Here is a 20,542-nt window from a genome sequence, read left to right on the forward strand (position 1 = left end):
AAGTTAACTAGCCTTATTGTGATCATTTTGCAATATATAAAATATCGAATCACTATGTGTATACCTAAAACTAACGTTACATTTCAATTACATGTATCTCAATTTAAAAAAAAATTAAAACTTTAGAGATTTCCTTAAACTTATTAAAAAAATGATTTCTGAGACAGGCAGAGGCCTAAAAGGATTCACAAATAATCATGGAGACCTATGATAATACCCAATATGAACATCACCTTATTACCTATGTAAAAAATTTAAATGAGCACATGAAAAGATGATCAACATCATTAGTCACTGAGAAAATGCAAATTAAAACCACAATGAAAATCACTTTACAACCATGTAAATTATAACTATGAACAAGGATGCAAAGTAATTGGAACCCTCCTACACTGCTGGTGGGAATATAAAATGGTACAGCTCCTTTGGAAAACAGTTTGGTAGTTCCTCAAAATGCTAAACATACAGTTAATTTATGACTTAACAATGCTTCTCTTCTCTCCCAAGAAACCTGAACATAATAACTTGTACATGAATGTTCATAGCAGCATATTCATAATAGCCAAAAAGAAGAAGTAACCCAAATACGCATTAACTGATGAAAGAATAAACAAAAATGTGGCATAGCCATAAAATACTATTCAGCAATAAAAAAAGAATTAGGTATTAATACATGATACAACATGCATGAACCTTAAAACATGCTAAGTGAAGAATCCAGACACAGGGATCACATATGTATGATTCCAATCATATGAAATGTCTAGAATAGGCAAATCGAGAGAGACGGAAAGTTGATGAGGGGTCGCCTGAGACTGAAAGGGAGGGAGGAAATGGAGAATGACGGTTGATGGGTACACAATTTCTTTTCAGAGTGAAAAAATGTTCTAAAATTCATTGTGATAATGGCTGTACAAGTCTGAATATAAAAACTGAACTATATTCTTTAAAAAAAAAAACAAAACACCAAAATGTATCCTTCGAAAGGGTTCATTTTATGCTGTGAATTATATCTCAATAAAGCTATTAGAGAAATTAAAAACCAAGAAATCTTTTTACTTTTTAACTCATACTGAAAATCTTTAATTCCTTTAATTTTTAAACTTTAAATTAATTGAACTTAATTCCAATTATGACTTTAATTTTAAAGCAAATCATAATTTCTAAACAAATACCTGTTTGTACACCAGTATCCTTCTTAGGAGAGTTCACAGAATCGATAAATGTATTCATTTTACCACTGTCTTCATTTAAGTCATGTCTTGAATTTGAAATATTGTTAGTAGATGCATTATATTCCACTTGTACTGTATCTACTGGCAAGAGAAATAAATTATCTGATAAAAATGATAGTTCAGGAATATTAACAGGAATCAAGTGTAGCACCAACTAAATATGCACAAGACTGTTTAATTAATCAGTATGGACCATGCAAAGAATTTTAGCAGGGGTACCCTAAAGTTTCTTACAAAAAGTTACCTGCATTCTTATCCCTTACTGAATATAGGGAGATCACTTAATAGATTTCTCCAAAAAAATGGGTACAAAAGTATTCATTTTACCTATTGTGAGCAAAACAAGAAAATATATGTGAAAAGATATTGAAAAGTATAACATTATTTAGTTGCACTCTTAAGGCAATTTCCCAAATAAAATATGTATTATAAAGTTACATTAGTTCAAGGTCTAGAATTTCTTTAAAAGTATTTAGTTAATAGGTGTGTTAAAGATATTAAAAACAATTATTTAAAATCACCTTCAAAAAATACTATAAATAAAATTCTACTTAAGTGCTTACCGCCAAGATTTTTAATCAATCTAGAAGTGTCATGTCCCTTTTGAGCCAATTCTCGGATTCTCTGTTCTTGTTTAAGTCTCTGTGCCAGCTCCTGTGCTCTCTGCATTGTCTGGAACAGTTCATTTGTCTTGAGAGTTATGATTTCCTATCAATATTGAATTATACAAAGTTATTAAATATATTATCAAGCACGTACAGACTTGACTACTTAGATTTTTCTAAGCTCCTACTACGTACCAGGCTTTATTCAAGATACTGGGAATAGAGCAGTCAACAGGACAAAGTTCCTTTCCTGTTGAAGTTTACATTTTATATCTTTTTCCACAGCTTTATTAGTCGACAAATGCAAGAACTCTTTTACATCCGAGTTTATACTAATAAAGTTTTCAAAGTTTCTAAAATCAATGGCTACACTTGAAAACTATATAATTTAATCAGTGTCACCCCAATAAACTTAAAAATAAATGGTCAATTCCATCAGAGTTTTATTAAGATTAAAAATAGATTAAGAGGTAAAACACAAGGTTTTTAGCCATCGCAATTTGAGCAAATGATATGTTGTGTTTTTCATGTATATAGTTAATTTCATAGGAGTAGGTGGCTCAGCCTATTCAATATAATGAAATCAGAACCCAGACCATGAGTCCCTTCATCAGCTAATTTTGGAGTGAAGGCTGCAAGTGGAAAAAGGCAAGAAAATGCACGTTCTCCACCAGACCTCCCAACTCCAAGGGAAGTACTCCACGCTCTACTCTGTAAACTTAGTAATCTTTGACAAGTGAACATCATTATATGAGTTGCTCTTAGTCAGGTTAGCTTGACACCACCATACTTATTACATCTGCACTGCTTAATACAGGGATTCTCCTAGCCAGATATCTACTCTTTTTTTAAAAGACCCTTATTTAGCACAGAGGAAGCCTCTAACAACTGTATCATCAATCATTCTGCAAATGTATGCTCCTGTCCACTAAAGGATACAGACAGAAAGTCCAATCATTTCTCTTAACATTTCTAGAACATTTATTAATATGATAATCATTGCTTAAAAAACATTTCAAAATCAGGCCATCCTTTCTTCCCTCTAACACCACCCCCCGCCCCACGCCCCGCGCCTTCCCGCAATCGACAGGCCCAGTTGGGACCCCAAGCCAGGGGGCAGCTTCTCAGCCTTTGTCCTGTCCCTGGCAAGGCACAGGTGAAGAGACCTCTTTCCTGGGCACTGAGGCGGTAGGGGTTCCCTCCCCACCGCGGTCCCTGCCACGTCTGCCTCCCATCCTTCCTCCTTTCACCCACACCCCCGGCGCTGCCGCCTCCTCCCTACACCCGCTGTGGCGTTTTTGGGTTGGGGCGGCGGGCCCCAGCCAAGGGCAATAAGAGTGGCGGCAGCAGCTCTCGCAGGTCCAGTGCTGGTCCACTTCTGCCCAGCCCCACTGGCTTCGGCTCGAGGGGTGGGGAGATCCATGCTCCCCCTCAGCCCACCCACACCACCCTCCCTGCCAGATCCTCCCAGAGGCGCTGAGCCACCACTCCGCCCACCGAGCCGCCCCTGCCCTCAGAGCCCGCGTGAGATCGCCCGCCACCAGCCTGCCGCCACTGCCGCTGCCGCTACTGCCGCTACTGCCGCTACTGCCGCTGCCGCCGCCGCCGCCGCCTGGCCGTGCCCTGCGCCCTGCTGCCACCACTCCTGCCATCGGCTGCCTCGGAAATAGTAAGACCGAGGACCAGCGCAACGAGGAGAAGGCGCAGCTCAAGGCCAACAAAAAGATGGAGAAGCAGCTGTAGAAGGATAGGCAGGTGCTGAAGAATCCAATAAAAGCACCATTGTGAAGCAAATGAGGATCCTGTAGGTTAATGGCTTTAATGGAGAGGACTCGCAGGCTGTAAGGAGCAACAGCGATGGAGTATATTATCCCTAGATAATGACTACAGTTTCTAATCTTCCCCACTAGGTCCTATCACACTTTGCATGCTTGAATTGTCCTGTCTTCTAACCTCTAAAGATGAGTAAAAAAAAATAAAAATAAAAAAAGGAATGAAATAGGCATCTATGTAAAAAGCGACTGTCAGTTTACTGTACCAAAAGTTGGCATTTGAGAAATAATGACAAATCCTTATTGAATAATCTAGTGTGTACTGGATACCGTGCTAGACTCTTGAACCCTACTAATATCTTGCCTGAACTTCTGTGACTTCTTTAAGTAAAGATAGGTATTAACATACCGGATTAATAAAAGTTCTCAGTATCAGCCAAAAAAAAAAAAAGCCTTTCAAAATGAAGCACAAGGATAACCTATTTTGTGCTGTAATAATTCATCTTGACTTCTTAGCATAGAAAAAATCCAAGCAATACAGCATTTGTGAACTAATCATTTGAAATAGTAAAATCTCTTGCTTCCCTTTTAATTTTTATAACCTATTTTATGCAAAGCTTTAATATTTCCATATACAGCTTCATACTTTCAAAATACATGCAAATGTTCAACTTTTGGTTATTTTTCCTTTAAAAATGCATCCATTTTTACTCTAAAATATTAGTTAGAATATAAATACCTACTTCCTTTTGTTTTTGCTTAAGTAAGTCTTCTTCATACTGTTTCTGCATCTCTTCTCTTTCTCTTGCTAAGCGAAGCTCCTCTTCTTGTTCTTCCTTCTTTCTTTGTTCTTCTTCCAGCTGCTTCATCTTGCGCTTCTCTTCTACCTGAGCAGTGATGGCTTTCTACTCAAAGTCACATAAATCGTGTCACAAATAAAAAACCCATGATGCATTTGTTTGGTGTCTCTAAAATAAGTTTATCAGTATACAGAAAGTATTATGAATAAAGTTAAAATGTCAAATTTCTCATGTATTTATCTCCCTTCTCCCACTTGTCAAGTTCTACATGCTTTTTTTTCAACCCTAGGAAGGTTGTTAGAAGAATAAAAATAAAACTGAAGAAAAAAATGTCAGTGCTTAGCATAGCGCCTGATAAGAAGCAGATGCTCTATAAATGTCTGTTCACTTAACTGATTAAGAGTAACATTAACTAAAAGTCAGATTATTCATATATCAGAGATTTTAAAGAATTATTCAGGCATTTAAGTCTCTTTAGTATTAGACCAAAATTAGGAATTTTAATGTTAGTCTCCTTTCTTATCTTCTCGATTTCTTAATCCTAATTCCACTTTAATCTCATATATAGTTCTCTTTCAAAGAACTAATTCTCATCCTGAACAGAACTCAGGTGAACTAATGGAAAAAATATCCAATACTAACTTAAGATTTAGTGCCATTTCATATACACAACCTATATATTAAAGACCCTCTCTTCTGGAAGGCAGGTGGCTATGCTATGGGATACTGTCTGGTTCTCAGCATAATCCTGACATAATGCCAGTTAGAGTAGGGATCGGTTTCATCAAGGGACTGAACAGGGCTTATGCTGTAAATTTATAGTGGAATTTTAATTTCCATTTATTTAGGTATCTTTTAGCCATGAATATTACTTATTAAGGCAAAGAACAATACTTTATAATGCAATACCTGATGTTCTAACTGTTTTTGTCGCCGCCTATCTCGTTCCTCAATCTGAGCAGGGTCCAAGAGAGCAGTCATAGAACGGAGAAAGCTGGCAAGATAGATACATTAGCTATTTAAAAACCCCCAAATGTGAGTTTAACAGGGGCCAAATCATTTTTGTTTGGGATATATCTACTAATCATTTTTAATCTTTAAAGAAAAATACCAAACCTGAAACCAATTAAGATGTAAATATAAAAAGTCCTAATAAAGCACACACTTTTTAAAACATCAATAAATACTAAAGAATGAACTTACTTTGTTTTTTGACTATTTGCTATAGCCATATCTCTAACAGGTTTTGCTAAATGCTCCTCTTCTGAAGGTTCAACCTGGCTTCCAGTTGTAGGTGTATAAACATTGCTGATATCAGCCAGCTCCTGAGTGTCCGGAGAGACAGAGAAGTACTCTGGTTGCTTGTGTGTGGACCGAGAGGAAAGCTGAGACTGAGAACCAGGACAGCTCTTTAATGAATCAAAATGCAATGCCCATCTGTCATGTTCCTCACCCTAATCATGACAAATAAGAATTGCTAAGAATTTTTCCAATTGTTCTCACATCTAAAATCCTAATTGAAAATCAAACATGATTTCTAAGTCACCATACAGCAAATAAGCATCATAAAAATAAACAAAACTGTGTTCTGTATTGATTCCATATACATTTAGATAACTAGCCTGGAGAATATGAGAAATTGAAAGAATTAGGACATTTCTGAAAAGTTATAAGAAGCTAAGCAAAATCACACTTATTAAATACATTCAATTAAAGGTTCACATGAGCAAATGTGGAATAACTGGAATACTCCAGTCTTGTCAAATAGTTTCAGGATACTCTTAAGATTAAAAACTTTGAAATTGCTTTTTTCCCTTTATATCCATTAAACTTCATGAGCTACCTTTGAAGACATAATTTTTTCTTCTATTTTTCTTTGCCGGTCATCTTCTATTTGCTTATTCAACTCTTCAATCCATTTTCTCTGTTCCTGTTTCACAGCACTGAAAGCGTGTTCTGGCAGTACTGCTTCCTAAATAACAATCATCAGTACCATCTAAATTTCAGTTCTTTTTCTAAGCACGTTGTATTTACAAATCTTGCCAAAGGATTTACACAGATTTAATCTTAAGCATTTATCTCCAAGAGGAACAATTTTAAACAAAAAATTCAATCAAGTATACAAGATTTAAGTAGATGTATTCTGATTTTCAAAATCATATTTGTAACATACTAGAAGAATACAATAAGATAATATGGTATAAGGAAAAAAAATTTCTAACAAAACTAGAAAATTCTTTCTCTAAAACAATTATAAGATTTCTAAAATTCTAATATAGTCTCATTTAGACTTTGAAAGGAGTTATAATGATAATTTAAAAATAGATGAATATTGTTTTACATTTGGCCTCAGAATACAAAAAATATTGCCTTTAGACCAAGAGCCATAAGATATAAGAGACCAGACAGTTTCCCTAATGAATCATGTCTCTCTCTCTGATACCCGCCTTTTCCTTTTCTGCTGCTACTGCCCTATCACAATAATGACGTATCAGTAAGAAAAATATAGTGTCCAGATTAAGTTCTTGAATTCTAAGGAAAAATAAAATAATACCATAAAAATGTGGTGTTGTTCTAACTTGAGAGTTTGGTGTGCTCTAACAAAAAGAATGTATTCTACTCAAATTGCCCTGAAATGAAACAGCTAAGCAACAAGCATTTTGTTATGTGGAAAAACTGCAGGACAGAATTTTAAAAATAGTTTTGAGGCAGGATAGATAGCCTAGGGTCACTCCCTACCCCTCCAGAAGATAGCTCTGGAAATTATTTCCTTTCTGCTTAGATACCATCTTTGGCTAAGGCATAACCTTTGGCTAATTATATCATTATAATCTCATCCTCAATGCAAATTCTGCAGCTCTCATCATGCACCTGACATAATGACAGTTCCAGAAATACCATATAAGAGTAGGAAACCAAGCTCCCTGCCTACTGGGAGGAGGCAATAAGGCTACTCACAACCGGTTTCGAGGTCCTTGCCCCAGGAAGAAAAATTCTCTCACAGACATCCTCAAGCAAGTTTCTGTCTTTGACTCCCTCTTCCTCTCTCTCTACTTGACTCCCTCTCCCTCATGCCCACAAGAGTTCACCCACACACTCCTTGACTGTGTACTTTCGCTTCAATAAACCTTGCGCTTTTGTGCTTGCTGTTCATCTTGCCCTTGAATTCTTTCTCCCAGCATAAGAACCTGGTCACCGGATACAACCTCAAAAGTGTTACTTTCTGCTTTTGTTTTTATCAGAAACAATGGCAAAGCCTCATAATTTACAACCAATTGCTTTGAGCAAAGGAAATATTTATACAAAAAGGAAAAATCTTAGTATCTCAGGTACTCTTATGTATTTTAAAGATAAAAAGTATATTTATTTAACCTAAAAGAACTACTTCAAAAGGAGCATTATTCTCATGTTAGTGATTTAACAATTTTTCTATCTCTAGAAATGTTATTTTAGAGGTCAAATGTAAAAGAAACACAAATGGGCCCTTTGAACTTCTTTCAAGAAATTGTTAGCAATGGCACTCTATTATCTTAGAATTCTGTAATCTGTTTCTTAAGTCAGATGTAACCAGATCTGGTTTCAAATTTTAGTGGAGTTGCAAATTATTCAGCACAAGTCAAAATTACCCTCGAAAACTCCTCTAATTTCTCACAAAACGTTTTATATACACACATTATATTTACAACCCTGTGGGAAATTTCATAATCAGTTCTCTCAATTAAGTCTTCAATTTCTTTCTCAAGGATGTCTTACAAAGCTATTACCACTCGCTTGTCATCTGAATAATTCACTTTACTTCTCTAAGAAATCTTTTATTCTTATTTTCTTTTTCACAAGGTTCTCCCAATGTTTATTCAGTTAGAGAAATGAAAGTTTAAGTATTTGGGGGGTGGGAAGATGTGTAAGTGTAATGGAATCTCCCTTTTGGTTACTGAGTTCATTTAAGTTTAAGACGAATAAGGCAGATAGATATGTATATAATGCAAGACACACTGTGTAACAAACGTTTTTGGCTATGTCTAGCACCTCCCTTCCGGTAATTCTTCTATACCATTAAGGAAAGAATCCTCTTTCTCCAGGTTCACTAATATTTTTCACTTTATCTCCCTCATATTATTGACCTGAGACTTCCCTTCCCTACGTAAAAACTCCTTTTCTAAAAACTCATTTTGAGCCTCAATTTATAGCCTCGAGTGAAAACTTATTTTCATAGATACTCACTACATCCTTCCTCACAAACAGGTCCTCATGTTACAGGGTCCTAATATAATTCTTTAGCTACCTTCAACTTATTCTACATTAGGAAATGTCTTACTCCTAACACAAATGCTGTATGTCAGCTGCTAAATCAGAACTGAAAGTAGAGGGTTTTCAAATGGTCCACTACAAGTGCCTGGTTCTGTTTCATTTACTTCTGCCTTAAAGCAGTTTTCTAAAATATAGCTTTAGGAAAGGAAAGAATACTCTGGTGACTTTGCCACCAGAGTATTCTCGAGGACAGCCCTGCTTGCCAGACCATATGCCAAGAGCCTCCCTCATTCTAGACACTGTCCACCTACTTATCTTTTCCACTCATCGGGCAGAGTAGACATTAATATGGGTAGTGAGTGGTCTCAGGACACTAGACTAGGAAAAAACAGGATCTTCTGAGGAAGAGCAGCAAAACAAAAAGCTGAATTCTCCCCACCCCCCCATCCCAGGGGGATGGGGGCAGGGACAGTTACTCTGAACTTGAAAATCACTTTAAAATCCTCTGGAACCAAAAGGCCTATAGAGGTATGCATATGGCTAAAAATCTTTGTTTCCATGTGCTTGTTGGCCATATATCTTCTTTGGAGCCATCTGCTCAAAATCTTTTGCCTGTTTTTAAAAACTGAGCTGTTTTCTTATAATCTGAAAAAGAAAAGATATGTTCTGGATGTACTTCCTTTATCAGATAGGTAACTTGCAAATATTTTCTCTTTCTCTGTATTTTACAATCTAACAGTAATCTTCAAAGAACAGGACTTTTGATTAAGGGATTTATCAACTTTTTTCTTTCACAGATTGTTAAGTGTTTATGGCAGCTTTCAGTGTTGTGCCAGTGACATTTGTGTATTAATTTTATATCCAGCCATTTTGATTAAATTTACCTATTATTTCTATATAGTGATTATCATTTATTTCTGAATGCTAAACCTAACTCATGTTCCTTAAATAAATCCAAATCATGACGTATTATTTTTAACATTTTTCTTTCTTGTATTGTTTTGTTAGGTTTTGTTATCAAAATATTTGTCTTGTCAGCTTTGGGTATCAGGTTTTTGCTTATTTATACTGCCCTCATAAAGAACCTTGAAAAGTTTTGCCTTCTACCTCAATTGTCTGGAAGAATTCACCAATAAACACGCCTGGGCCTGGAGCTGACTTTGTAAAATTTTTAATGATGGGTTCTATTTCTTTAATAAATATAGGATCATTCGAATTTTCTATTTCTGGTGTCAATTTTAGTAATTTGTGTCTTTGTAATTACTTGTCCATTTTTCATCTAAATTCCCTAATGTATTGGCAAAAGTTGTTCACTGATCTTATTTTTCTAATGTCCATAGACTTTTTAGTGATGTCTCCTTTTTAATTACCAATTTTGCAAGGAGTTTATTGATGTATTTATTTTTTCAGTTTATCAATTTAAATAGCTTTGTAAAGAACTTCTGGCTTTCTTAATTTTCTCTACTGTAAACTTGTTTCTAATTTTATTACTATCCACTCTGATATTATTTCCTTACACTTCCTTTGGGTTTAATTTTTGCTGTTCTTTCTCTAACTTCTTGAAATGAACACTTAGATCACTGATGTTCTGTTTGCAGGATTCCTTTTCCAAGTAATGCATTTAAGTCTATAAATTTCCCTCTATGCACAGGAAACCCATGTGTTTTGATATGTAATATTTTACCACTCACTTCAAAATACTTTCTAACTGTTTTTATTTCATTCACTTAGAAGTATATTGGTTAAATATCAAACTTTTGGAAATTTTGTTCCCATCTGTTACTGATATTTAGCTTAATTCCACTGTTATCAGATAACATATTCTGCGTAATTTGAACCTATGGAGTTTTGTAGAGACTTTACGGCACAAATTCTTACTTTTTACTTCTACTATTTTGACCATAGATTCTTTGGGTTTTATATATAAAGGACAAATCATTACAATTTTATCTTTTCTTTTCCACTCCTTTTGACTTTTAATTTCTTCTCCTTGTCTTGCTATACTGGCTAGGACCACAATTAACAAATAGTAATAATAATGTAGGCATTTTATCTGGGTTTTTTTTGGTTAGGATGTGTTTTAAGATTTTTTTAAAAATTAGTTTCAAGTATACAGTACATTGGTTAGACATCTACATAGTTCGTAAAACGATCTCCCAATTGCTCCCTCCCTCCCCTGACCTCCACCTAGCCAACATATTAATGCTAACTGCAATTCCCTATGCCATGCTTCCCATCCCCGTGACCATTCATCAGCTATTAATTTGTACTTAACTCTTCATCTCATTCTCCCAGCCCCCCATAGCGCCTCCCCTTTGTCCATCACCAATTTGTCCACTCTATTTGTGAGTCTTTGTTTGATTAGTTTGTTCTTTTTATTCCTTAGATTCCGCGTATAAATGAAATCATATAATATTTATCTTTCTCTGTCTGATTAAATATCTTCTAGGTCCATCAAAGCAATATCTTTTTCCATCCCCTTCCTTTTAGCCTACGTGTGTCTTTTAATCTGAAGTGAGTCTTTTGTATTTTTTTTTCTTAAAGAAGTCCCTCCAACATTTCCTGTAATACTGGCTTGGTGATGATAAATTCCTTTAGTTTATTTTTGTCTGGGAAGCTGTATATCTGTCCTTCAACTCTAAATGATAGCTTTGCTAGATAAAGTATCCTTGATTGTAGATCCTGAGTCTTCATCCTGTCAAAAATTTTTTGTCAAGCCCTTCTGTCCTGCATAGTTTGAGAAATTAGCTGCCAGTTTTATGAGTTTTCCCTTAGAAGTAATTATTTTTCTCTTGCTGCTTTTAATATTCTTTGTATTTAACTTCTGGCATATTAATTATGATGTGTCTTGGTGTGGGCCTCTTTGGATCCCTGAGTTTTGGAATCCTCTGAGCTTCCTGAGGTTTTATGTCCATTTCCTTTACTAGGTTAGGGAAGTTTTCCACCATTATTTCTTCAAACAGCTGTTCAACATCTTCATTTTCTTCAGTTATGCCAATCAGACAGATATTTGGACCCTTAATAGGGTCCCATATGCTCCTTAAATTATTTTTATCTCTTGCCATTCTTACTGCGTGTCCTTGGTTTTCCCGCCCTCTAGATAGGGCATTTGATCCTTTTCTTTATTCACTTTGTTTATTCCATTTAATATACTTCTCATCTCAGATAATGTGTTCTTCATTACAGACTGGTTCCCTTCTATAATTTCCATTTCCATGTTTTTTTTATCTTTGTTGAAGTTCTCATTATCTACACTTCCCAAAAGTTCATTGAGTATCTTTGTAACCAGTGTTTTGAACTCTGCATCTGTTAGATTACTTGACTCCTTTATATCTGGATCTCTGTTCTGTCATATGGTTTCTGCTTCTTTGTCTTCCCATTTTGGCTGCCTTTCTGTGTCTGTTTCTGTGTACTACACAAAGCTCCTAAGTCTCCTGGTCTTATTAGTGTGGACTTGTGAAGTAGGTGTCCAGTGGCACAGTCCTGAGAGAGGTTCAGCTACAGGCTAAACTTAGTCCAAGCTTTACCCTGCCGGGGCCACCTGTTAAGATTCAGCAAGCAATCCACAGATGCTGTGCTTATAGTTGCCTCAAAAGGCCACACCAGAAACCAAGGCCAGCTGCCTCCAGTGTGAGTCTAGGTACTGCTCAGTAAGGAGCACCTGACTCACTGAGAATATACCTGGATGTGGCTTGGGTTGGGCAGCGAGTTGGGGGAGGTTGGGTTTCAGGGAATACTCTGGGCGGGGCGACCTGTTATCCAGTTTGATGACGTCACAGCTATGGCGGGTCTGTGTCTGCGCACTGGGAGTGGGGAGGGCTCAACAGGGAACAATGGATACCTCCAGCACTTCTGTACAGAGCGAGTCTCGCCTCAGCCCTCACTCCAACAATGTCTCCAAGTCCCTGGTGCCTCTGCGTGCAGCCAAATCGACACTGGTGCTCAGAGCAAGCATGTCCGTCGCCACAAAAATCTGCTTGCAATCCACTCAGAGATGTGGCCCCTTTAAGAGGCTTCTGCCGCTGCCGCAGCCTCCAACTCACTCAGCCACTTGAGATCCGGCAGCTCCACATGCTCGCCCCATTCTACCTTCTCCCTTTGCAGAGTGCTTTCTTGGATTTCTCCCAAGCTGTATGGCTTGTTCCTATAGATCCCAGGTGATTTTTTCCTTGCTGTTGCTCCTTGCTTTCGTCACAACTTAGATTTGATTGCCAGAGGGATGGACAGAGCCTCTATCATCTACACCATTTTTTCCTCTCTCCATTTTATCTCATTTTTAATTTTAAATGGAATGTTTTAAAAATTTCTTATTTAGAATGATGTTTGTTTTAGGGTTTTTGGTTTTAATACTCAATTGGAAATTCTTTCTAGTCTAATTTCCTGAGGCACTTTATTTAATGAACTGGTTTTGAATTTTATCAAATGCTTTTTCTGCATCTGTTGTCTTCTTTTATTGTTTAAAATGGTACAATACACTTAATTACCTAGCATGGAACTCTTATTCAATGATATATTATCCTTTCATACGTTACTGAATTTTACTTTCTAATATTTTCTTGAGAATTTTTGTGTATGCTCATGAAATAAATCTAATTTTCCTTTTCTGTTATATTTCTGGCTTTAAAATCAAGTTTATATCAGTCTTGTAGAATGAATTGGGGGCTATTCCATTATTTCTGCCAGGGAATCTAAATAAATTTGGGATTTATTTAGATTTTAAAGGGATTTATCCACTTAAAGTTTGGTAAATTGTCAGTAAAACCATATGGGCATTGTTTCCTTTGTGGGAATTTTCTACAATTTTTAAAGTAATTTATCCATTTGATCTAAGTTTTCAAAATTGTTGGCATGAGATATTCACTAATGATTTACTTTCTATCTACAATTACTGCATTTTCACTCAATTTTGTCTTAATCTTAATCTTTTGACAGAGTTGTTTTTTAAAGTGGCAATTTTCAGCTTTGTATTTCATTGACTGGTGCTCCTATCTCCATGATCTATTTTCTAATTTAGGTCTATTCTGTTCTTTTTCTAGCTTAAGCTGGGCACATGGCATATTTATTTAAAGTTTTTCTTCTGTAATGCAATTTCCCTTGAATCTCACCCTACCTCACGTTTTGATGTGCGTATCCACTATCGTTCTCTTCCAAGTATTTGTGATTTCCATTATGAATTTTCTTTAACTCTCAAATTATTTAGTAGTGTGATTTGTATATGTAGTTTAAAAAGTCTTATTCATAACTTCTAAATTACTTGTTTTGTAGTAAGAAATCACTGTCTGTATAATAGCTACTTCAAATTTTACTGAGTCTTTCTTTATGGCCTCACACAGTATCACTTTTTCTAAATATTTATATGCTTAAGAAAATATTTTCTAATTGTTGGACAAAGAACTTGATATATGTTAATTTAAGACCAACTTGCTATCTTGTTGGTTTCTATACTGAAATCTCCCTTTAAAAAAATTTATAAATTTCTCTGCACTTTTACCACTTTCTCTATTCATATATTTAAGGCTTCATTTGAGTTTGAGACCTGATTCAATGCCGAACCTTCTATTTACTACCCTCACCATCTCCAATAATGCTTCTGTCTCATTTGTATTAGTGTTGCAATACTAATTTTATTTTGGTTACTTTTTTAAAATTCTATTGTTTTTAACCTTGCTGTTCTTTTTTTTTGGTATGTCTTGTATTATAGAAAATCTCTAGATTTCTTTATTCCAATCTGTATTTTTTTTTAACCGGTGCGTTTTAGTCCACTTAGATTTACTATATTTATTGATGTATTTGGTCTTATTTGTTATAATAATTTTACATTTGTTTAGCTTACTTTACTTTTAAGCCTCTCTTTCCATTTTTGATATCTATAGATGTTTTATTATACTAAGAACTTTAGTATGCTCTCACATCCTTTGATCTTGCCATCTTCTACCAACCTATCAGTGTTGATTTTAGACTTTTCTTAGTTATAGGATATATTTTCTCCTTTTAATTTTAGCAAGTTGTAGAGATAATCAACTCTACAAAGGTATGAAATCACCAAACCCTTACATCATTCCTCAATTTGCCTTACCTTTTGGTTAAATACTTCATTTAAAACTGTTTTAAGTGTAGTCCTTTTTATAAAATTCTTCAGAGAACTTGAATGCTGAAGAAATTTTATTATCTACCTTTATTTGAATAATTTGGCTAAATATGATTCTAATTTTTAAGTTATTATCCATCAATACTTTGAAATGATTCTAGTTATCTTGTACCAAATGTTGCTATTAAAAATGTCAAGCTCATACTTGTTCTTCTAGATGTAGCCTGTTTTCTTTTTGCTTTTAGAATTTTTCTTTCATATTCTTAAATTTCAGTCTATTAGTATGTGGAGGTGGGATTTTTCTTATTCTTTTTTGGTGTTCTTTAGCCCTTTAAATCTGAGGTCAGTTTTTTTCATTCTGGCAAATTGATCTCAATTACTTTTTCAAATATTTCCTCTCACCATTTTCCCCCTATTATTTGAGCTGCCTATTATCTGAATATCAGCATTTCCTTTTTTTATTCTTATATTGCCCTAAAAATTGTTTCCCTTTAAGATGTTTTCTAAAATATAGTTTTCCAATTATTTATTCATTCCCTAGCTATATAATTTCTGCTATCTTTCATCTATTGTATTTTTTACTTTATTGTATGTTTCACACCTAAACTTTCTGCTTGCTTTTGTTTCTTGTTCTCATTGCTAATGCTTTCCCTTATTTTTTTTTATTATGTTTAACTAAATGTATTGTTGGAATCTGATCTTCTTTGTATTTTTCTCCTTTGAAATAGCTGTGTTCCGGATGTGGTTCCATAGTGTAGCAGTTAGCACATCTGCTTTAGATGCAGAAGTTCCTGGGTTTGCACCCCAGTGGAGCCACAGTCCATGGTCTATGGCCATGCCACCCTGAACAAGCCCAATGTTTGATCTTGGAAGCTAAGCAGGGTTGGGCCTGATTAGTACTTGGATGGGAGACCACCTAGGAAGACCAGGTGCTGTAGGCGTAAATAATAACAGTAATAATAATAAAAAGTAATAGTTGTGTTCCTCCAGTGTATTTGTTATTTGCTCCTGGCATTATCAACCAAACTTGTCCAGTGATGAACAGCCAATAAACTCAGTGAGTAGGGATGGTGGAGAACAGACTAGCCCTAGGATGAAAAGTTTAGGCGGTAAACTACAATCACTTCCCACCCTTCAAAACACCTCCTTAGGTCAGAGTTCCCTTTTTGGAAATACTCTTTAGATTATAATTGTAATTCGCTGGCCAGGTGAATTTGGAGCCACGAGGGGCAGAGCAGTCTTCATCTGATTTTCCCAGTTCCTCCCAAGAATTAAGATTTAAGCAAATACTGCCCAGGTTTATTCTAAAAGACAGCTAGAAGAGAGATCTCTGAGTTATAATAAATGTAGGGTGAAGCACTGTTTGTTTTAAGGAAGAGGGGGTTCTGTGGAGAAGGGTGGAGTAAGTTAGGAGGAACTCCAACAATTCATTTCCTATTTTTTCTCCCACAGCTGCTGAGTTAACTTCTACTACAGGCCACCTACCAAGCTAAGTGACCACAAAAGTACCCCTCTCCTAAGTTTTATCAGTATCTTAGGGAGATGTTCCAACAGTTTATACCAGAGTTCAGTATATTAGATCATAGGATCTTAGCATTTCTAAGTTTGTAAAGCTTATCACTATAAATCTTTTCTGCTTGACTTATCTTTGGTTATGTTTTCCTTATAAAATTATAGTAAATTTTTAAGTGTCCTGTTAACATTTGAAAATCTGAACTGTGTCCATGTAGAAAATAAAATTACTGATAATTGGATCATATTGTCCAAATCTTGATAATACCCAAGTAAAAATGTGCTTCAATTTCTAAGTTTTTGTAAATGTATCACAGAAATCACTATTTTTGCAACTTTATTAATAAGTCTGCTTTTTATCAAAATAAATTAGTGTCAACAGTTTTCTTCTCTGAATTAATCTTTCTAAAATTACTATCATAAATTTTGCCTTTTTTTTTTCTTTAAATTTTGATTGGCTTACATAATTTATTTTTAACAGTGTGTATTTTTATTTCCTGTGTATCTTTTAAGTTGTAAGTCTTTGGGGGATTTCATATCTATGATCCGACTATGATTCTCATACCTCTGCATTTAACAAGATTTCTTAACTTTCAAAGTTGATTTATTTTATTGCTGTTAATATTCATTTTGTTTTGTTTTATAGGTTTCATTGGTAGATATTGTTTATAATTATACCAGTCGTAACCTTTGTTTTCTACATTCTTAAACTTTTTCTGATTTTTGAAATCATAATTAACTGTCTTTACAGAAATATCACATAACACGTCAACACTTTGCACGATTTCCTAATAAAAAAGCATAAAAAAAAAAATTGGAAAGTTCCCCTTTGCTTCCATTACTCTTTACCAGAGTTAAAACAACTGCCAACAATCTGCTTTTTTTTTCATTGATGTATTCATCATGCTGATAAATCTTTTAAAGTTTTTTTTTCTAAAGATATGGTTATATGTATTGTTCAGCAACTTACCCTTTTTTTATGCAATGTATTAGAGACACTGTGTCAGCTACAAATTCCTTTTTTTAACCAAATTCTTTATTAACTGTTGTTTTAACTTTTTTCTCCCTCCCACACCCCCCAAGCCCATTCCCAGTGTTTTAATTTTGATTCACTTTTCTGACCCAAAAATAATCTTTAAAAACTGTTAAAAAATATACCAGGGAAAGATCCTTGGGAGGAATATTTTATCAATTCCTGCAGGTCTATTGTTCCTTTTACATGTAAACATGTTGTTTAGGCATTAAATTTTTTAGTCCCAGTCTTTATTTATTAAACTTTTAAAAATGTTCTATTACCTATGGTGGAGAAATCTAAGGTTAACTTGATTTTTGTTCTTTGCTTTCTCCTTTGTTTAAATGCTTGAACAAGCCTATTTGTTCTTGACATTTATTAGCATGTATCTTCAAATTAGCCTCTTTTAATTCATTTAGCTTAATTTTTTTTCTGATCTAAAAAGTTTTTACTCTGATACCTATTATTAGTACTTTGTACCTTTTTGCTGTTTTCTTCTTTAGGAAAAAAAGAAGGTTGTATCTTTTAAGCTATTTGTAGTATCTTTTATGTCAGACTTTTCATTTCTTTTTAAAATTCTTCCTATATTCAGGGAATGTCCCCATAGTGTTTTATTTTTCCTCATCATGATTTCGATTTATTTCATTACCAAATCCTTTTTCTCTCCTGCTACAGTATTCTTAGTTTTCTTCTACTTTCTTCTCTTGGGCCTAATCTTGCACATAGATTTCCTGAACAACTTCAAATGGAACAAGCTAGGAATAAATAAAAATGAAGTAAATGTTTTCTTTAAAAATTTCCTACTTCACAAAATAGGGTATTTCTTATGAGAGACTTCCCTCTGAGTACTTAGCAAGTATATCCCCATTTCTAATGCTGAACATTTTTATGGTCTCCATTTTTTTTCCCTATTTACCCCTCCTTAAACAAATTTATCCACATCTAATGTTATAGGTAGTTAAGATGCACAAGTTACTCTTGGTGCTCTCCTCCACCTGATTAGGTGTTAGTAAATTCTGCCTCTTATTCTAAAACCAAATGCTCAGGTATGTGAAATGCCTAGTATACTTCTTGAATCCTAAGAGGTCTTCAAACAATTCCACTTCCTTATTCTATTTAATCTTTATTAATCTTTCTAGTAAGGCAACAAGACCTACCCAGTTTTCAATATAGAATAGGATTCTTTCTTGAGTTTGATTTTGGAGGACTGAGATAGGGTTTCCCTGATTCCAAGACTGTACAGTACAGACAGGCAAAGGGAAGCTTTGGCCAGGACTAGCTCATTTTAGTCAGGCTGTTGTTTTTGTTTCTTCTGAATAAGGCCATCAGTAGAATGGGGCTAGGTTACAATTTAGTCACATCCCAGTTCTACTGTGGTGGGAAGGGCCTCATAATCCACAAACACTATTCCCAGGACTCTAAGGTAACCTGACAACAAGAATATAAAACTTCCAGGTATTCCACTTTTATTCTGGGTGGTGTGACCTGCTATTTTTTTAAAATAACTTGTCCTGTTAGTGATATAAATCCACAGAAATTCTTGCTGAACTCTGAACTATATGCTATAATGGGCTCTTCCTGGTAAATGACATGGATAGAGATGTTTTGTATTGTCCTTTATATCCTTTTGCATGTTAGAAATACTAAATAGTATTTTTTAAAGTCACAAAGTTGAAAAGTCAAAAAAGAAAAAGATACATCTGACTATGATTACAGATATATGAATGCCTTAGTCATTAATGCAGATCAGTGTTTGTGTATCTACCCATTAAGAAAACAATTTAGTATCAGAAGGATCTACATCAAATTCACAAGCCGCACAATGACCACTCCTCTCAAGATTACACACACATACACACAATCCTGTTAGAATAAACAAATTCAGCAAAGTTGCAAGATATAAAACCATCACAGAAAAAAAAGTCACGTATCTGAGAAAAGGATATTAAGAAAACAATTTCATGTATAAGCATCAAAAAGAATAAAATACTTAAGAATAAGTCAGCAAAAGACGTGTATCTTGAAAACTACAAATCATTACTGAAGGAAATTAAATGAAAATATATTTGTGTTCATGGACTGGAAGATATGGTATTGTCAAGATACCTAAAATGATTCTGTATTTTCAATGCAACCCCTATGAAAATCTTGAAGTTTTTTTGCAGAAATAGAAAAATGCATCCTAAAATTCATACGGAATTCTCAAGGGACCCTCAAGAGCTAAAAAAATATTGGGGAAAAAAAAATTGGAGCATTCACACTTTGATTTCAAAACTTACTACAAAGATATGGTAATCAAAACAGTGAGACAATTGCACAAAGAGAGATGTACAGAACAATAGAATAGAGACCAGAAATAAACTCTCACATATACAGTCAAATGATTTTTGACAGGGATGTCAAGACTATTCACTGCCCCATTAAATCAGATTTGGCAATGATTTCTTTTGACACCAAAAGCGCAGGCAACAAAAGAAAAAACAGATAAAATGGACTTCATCAAAATTAAAAACATTGTGCATCAAAGAACACTATCAAGCAAGTGAAAAATCAACCCATGAAATGGGAAAAAGTATTTGCAAACATATATTTGATAAGGATTAATATTCAGAATACATAAAAAACTCCTACAACTCAACAAAAAAAAACAGTTTAAAAACAAGCAAAGACTTACAGATATTTCTCCAAAGAAGACATAGAGATGACAAATAAATACATGAAAGAATGCTCAATATCACTAATCATTTGGAAAAGGCAAATCAAAACTACAATGAGATACTACCTTCATACCTATTAGTAGGGCAATTACCAAAAAAAAATTGAAAGTTATTGGTGAGGATGTGGGAAAATCAGAACCCTGTGCTCTGCTGATGGGAATGTACAATGGCGCAACAGCTGCAAAAAAAGTCACATAAAATAACCAAATTAAAATTGGTAAAAATTTAACAAAAATTAAACATAAAATTACCATATGATCCAGCAATTCCAACTGAAAGCAGAGACTCAAAGATTATTTGTACACCAATGTTCATAGCAACATTATTCCCAATAGCCAATTAAGTTGTTAATTCCCATTAACAACTCAAATGTCCAACATTTGGATGGATAAACAAAATGTAGTATTACACATACAATGGAATATTATTCAGCCTTAAAAAGAAATAAAATCATAAACTGAAAAGTAAATAAGGTAATTGATTCTCACCAACTTTATGAATAGTTTTAGTGTTGTTTTCGGTAGTATCTAGACTCATCTATTTCTAAACTTTA

The 20,542-nt window shown here is 34.6% G+C and overlaps 1 protein-coding gene and 2 pseudogenes across 6 annotated transcripts in view; 2 read left to right on the forward strand and 1 right to left on the reverse strand.

The window, feature by feature from the left end:
- The window catches only part of CCDC66 (coiled-coil domain containing 66), a 55,059-nt gene that overhangs the window by 12,329 nt on the left and 22,188 nt on the right, over positions 1–20,542 (reverse strand). For 3 of the 6 annotated variants that reach the window (XM_011371800.2, XM_011371801.2, XM_023537637.1), the window contains 6 exons: positions 6,256–6,384; positions 5,616–5,866; positions 5,322–5,406; positions 4,356–4,517; positions 1,799–1,943; positions 1,176–1,316 (listed from right to left, as the gene is read on the reverse strand). In XM_011371800.2, coding sequence (XP_011370102.1) covers positions 1,176–1,316; positions 1,799–1,943; positions 4,356–4,517; positions 5,322–5,406; positions 5,616–5,866; positions 6,256–6,384 — 913 coding nt within the window. The remainder of the gene's footprint in view (positions 1–1,175; positions 1,317–1,798; positions 1,944–4,355; positions 4,518–5,321; positions 5,407–5,615; positions 5,867–6,255; positions 6,385–20,542) is intronic. The other 3 variants (XM_023537639.1, XM_023537638.1, XM_011371802.2) reach the window with 3 other exon arrangements.
- On the forward strand, positions 2,497–4,059 carry LOC111746609 (annotated as a pseudogene).
- LOC111746620 lies at positions 15,574–15,689 on the forward strand (annotated as a pseudogene).

This window comes from Pteropus vampyrus, unplaced genomic scaffold (genome assembly GCF_000151845.1).
Source record: "Pteropus vampyrus isolate Shadow unplaced genomic scaffold, Pvam_2.0 Scaffold195, whole genome shotgun sequence".
Taxonomy (NCBI): Eukaryota; Metazoa; Chordata; class Mammalia; order Chiroptera; family Pteropodidae; genus Pteropus; species Pteropus vampyrus.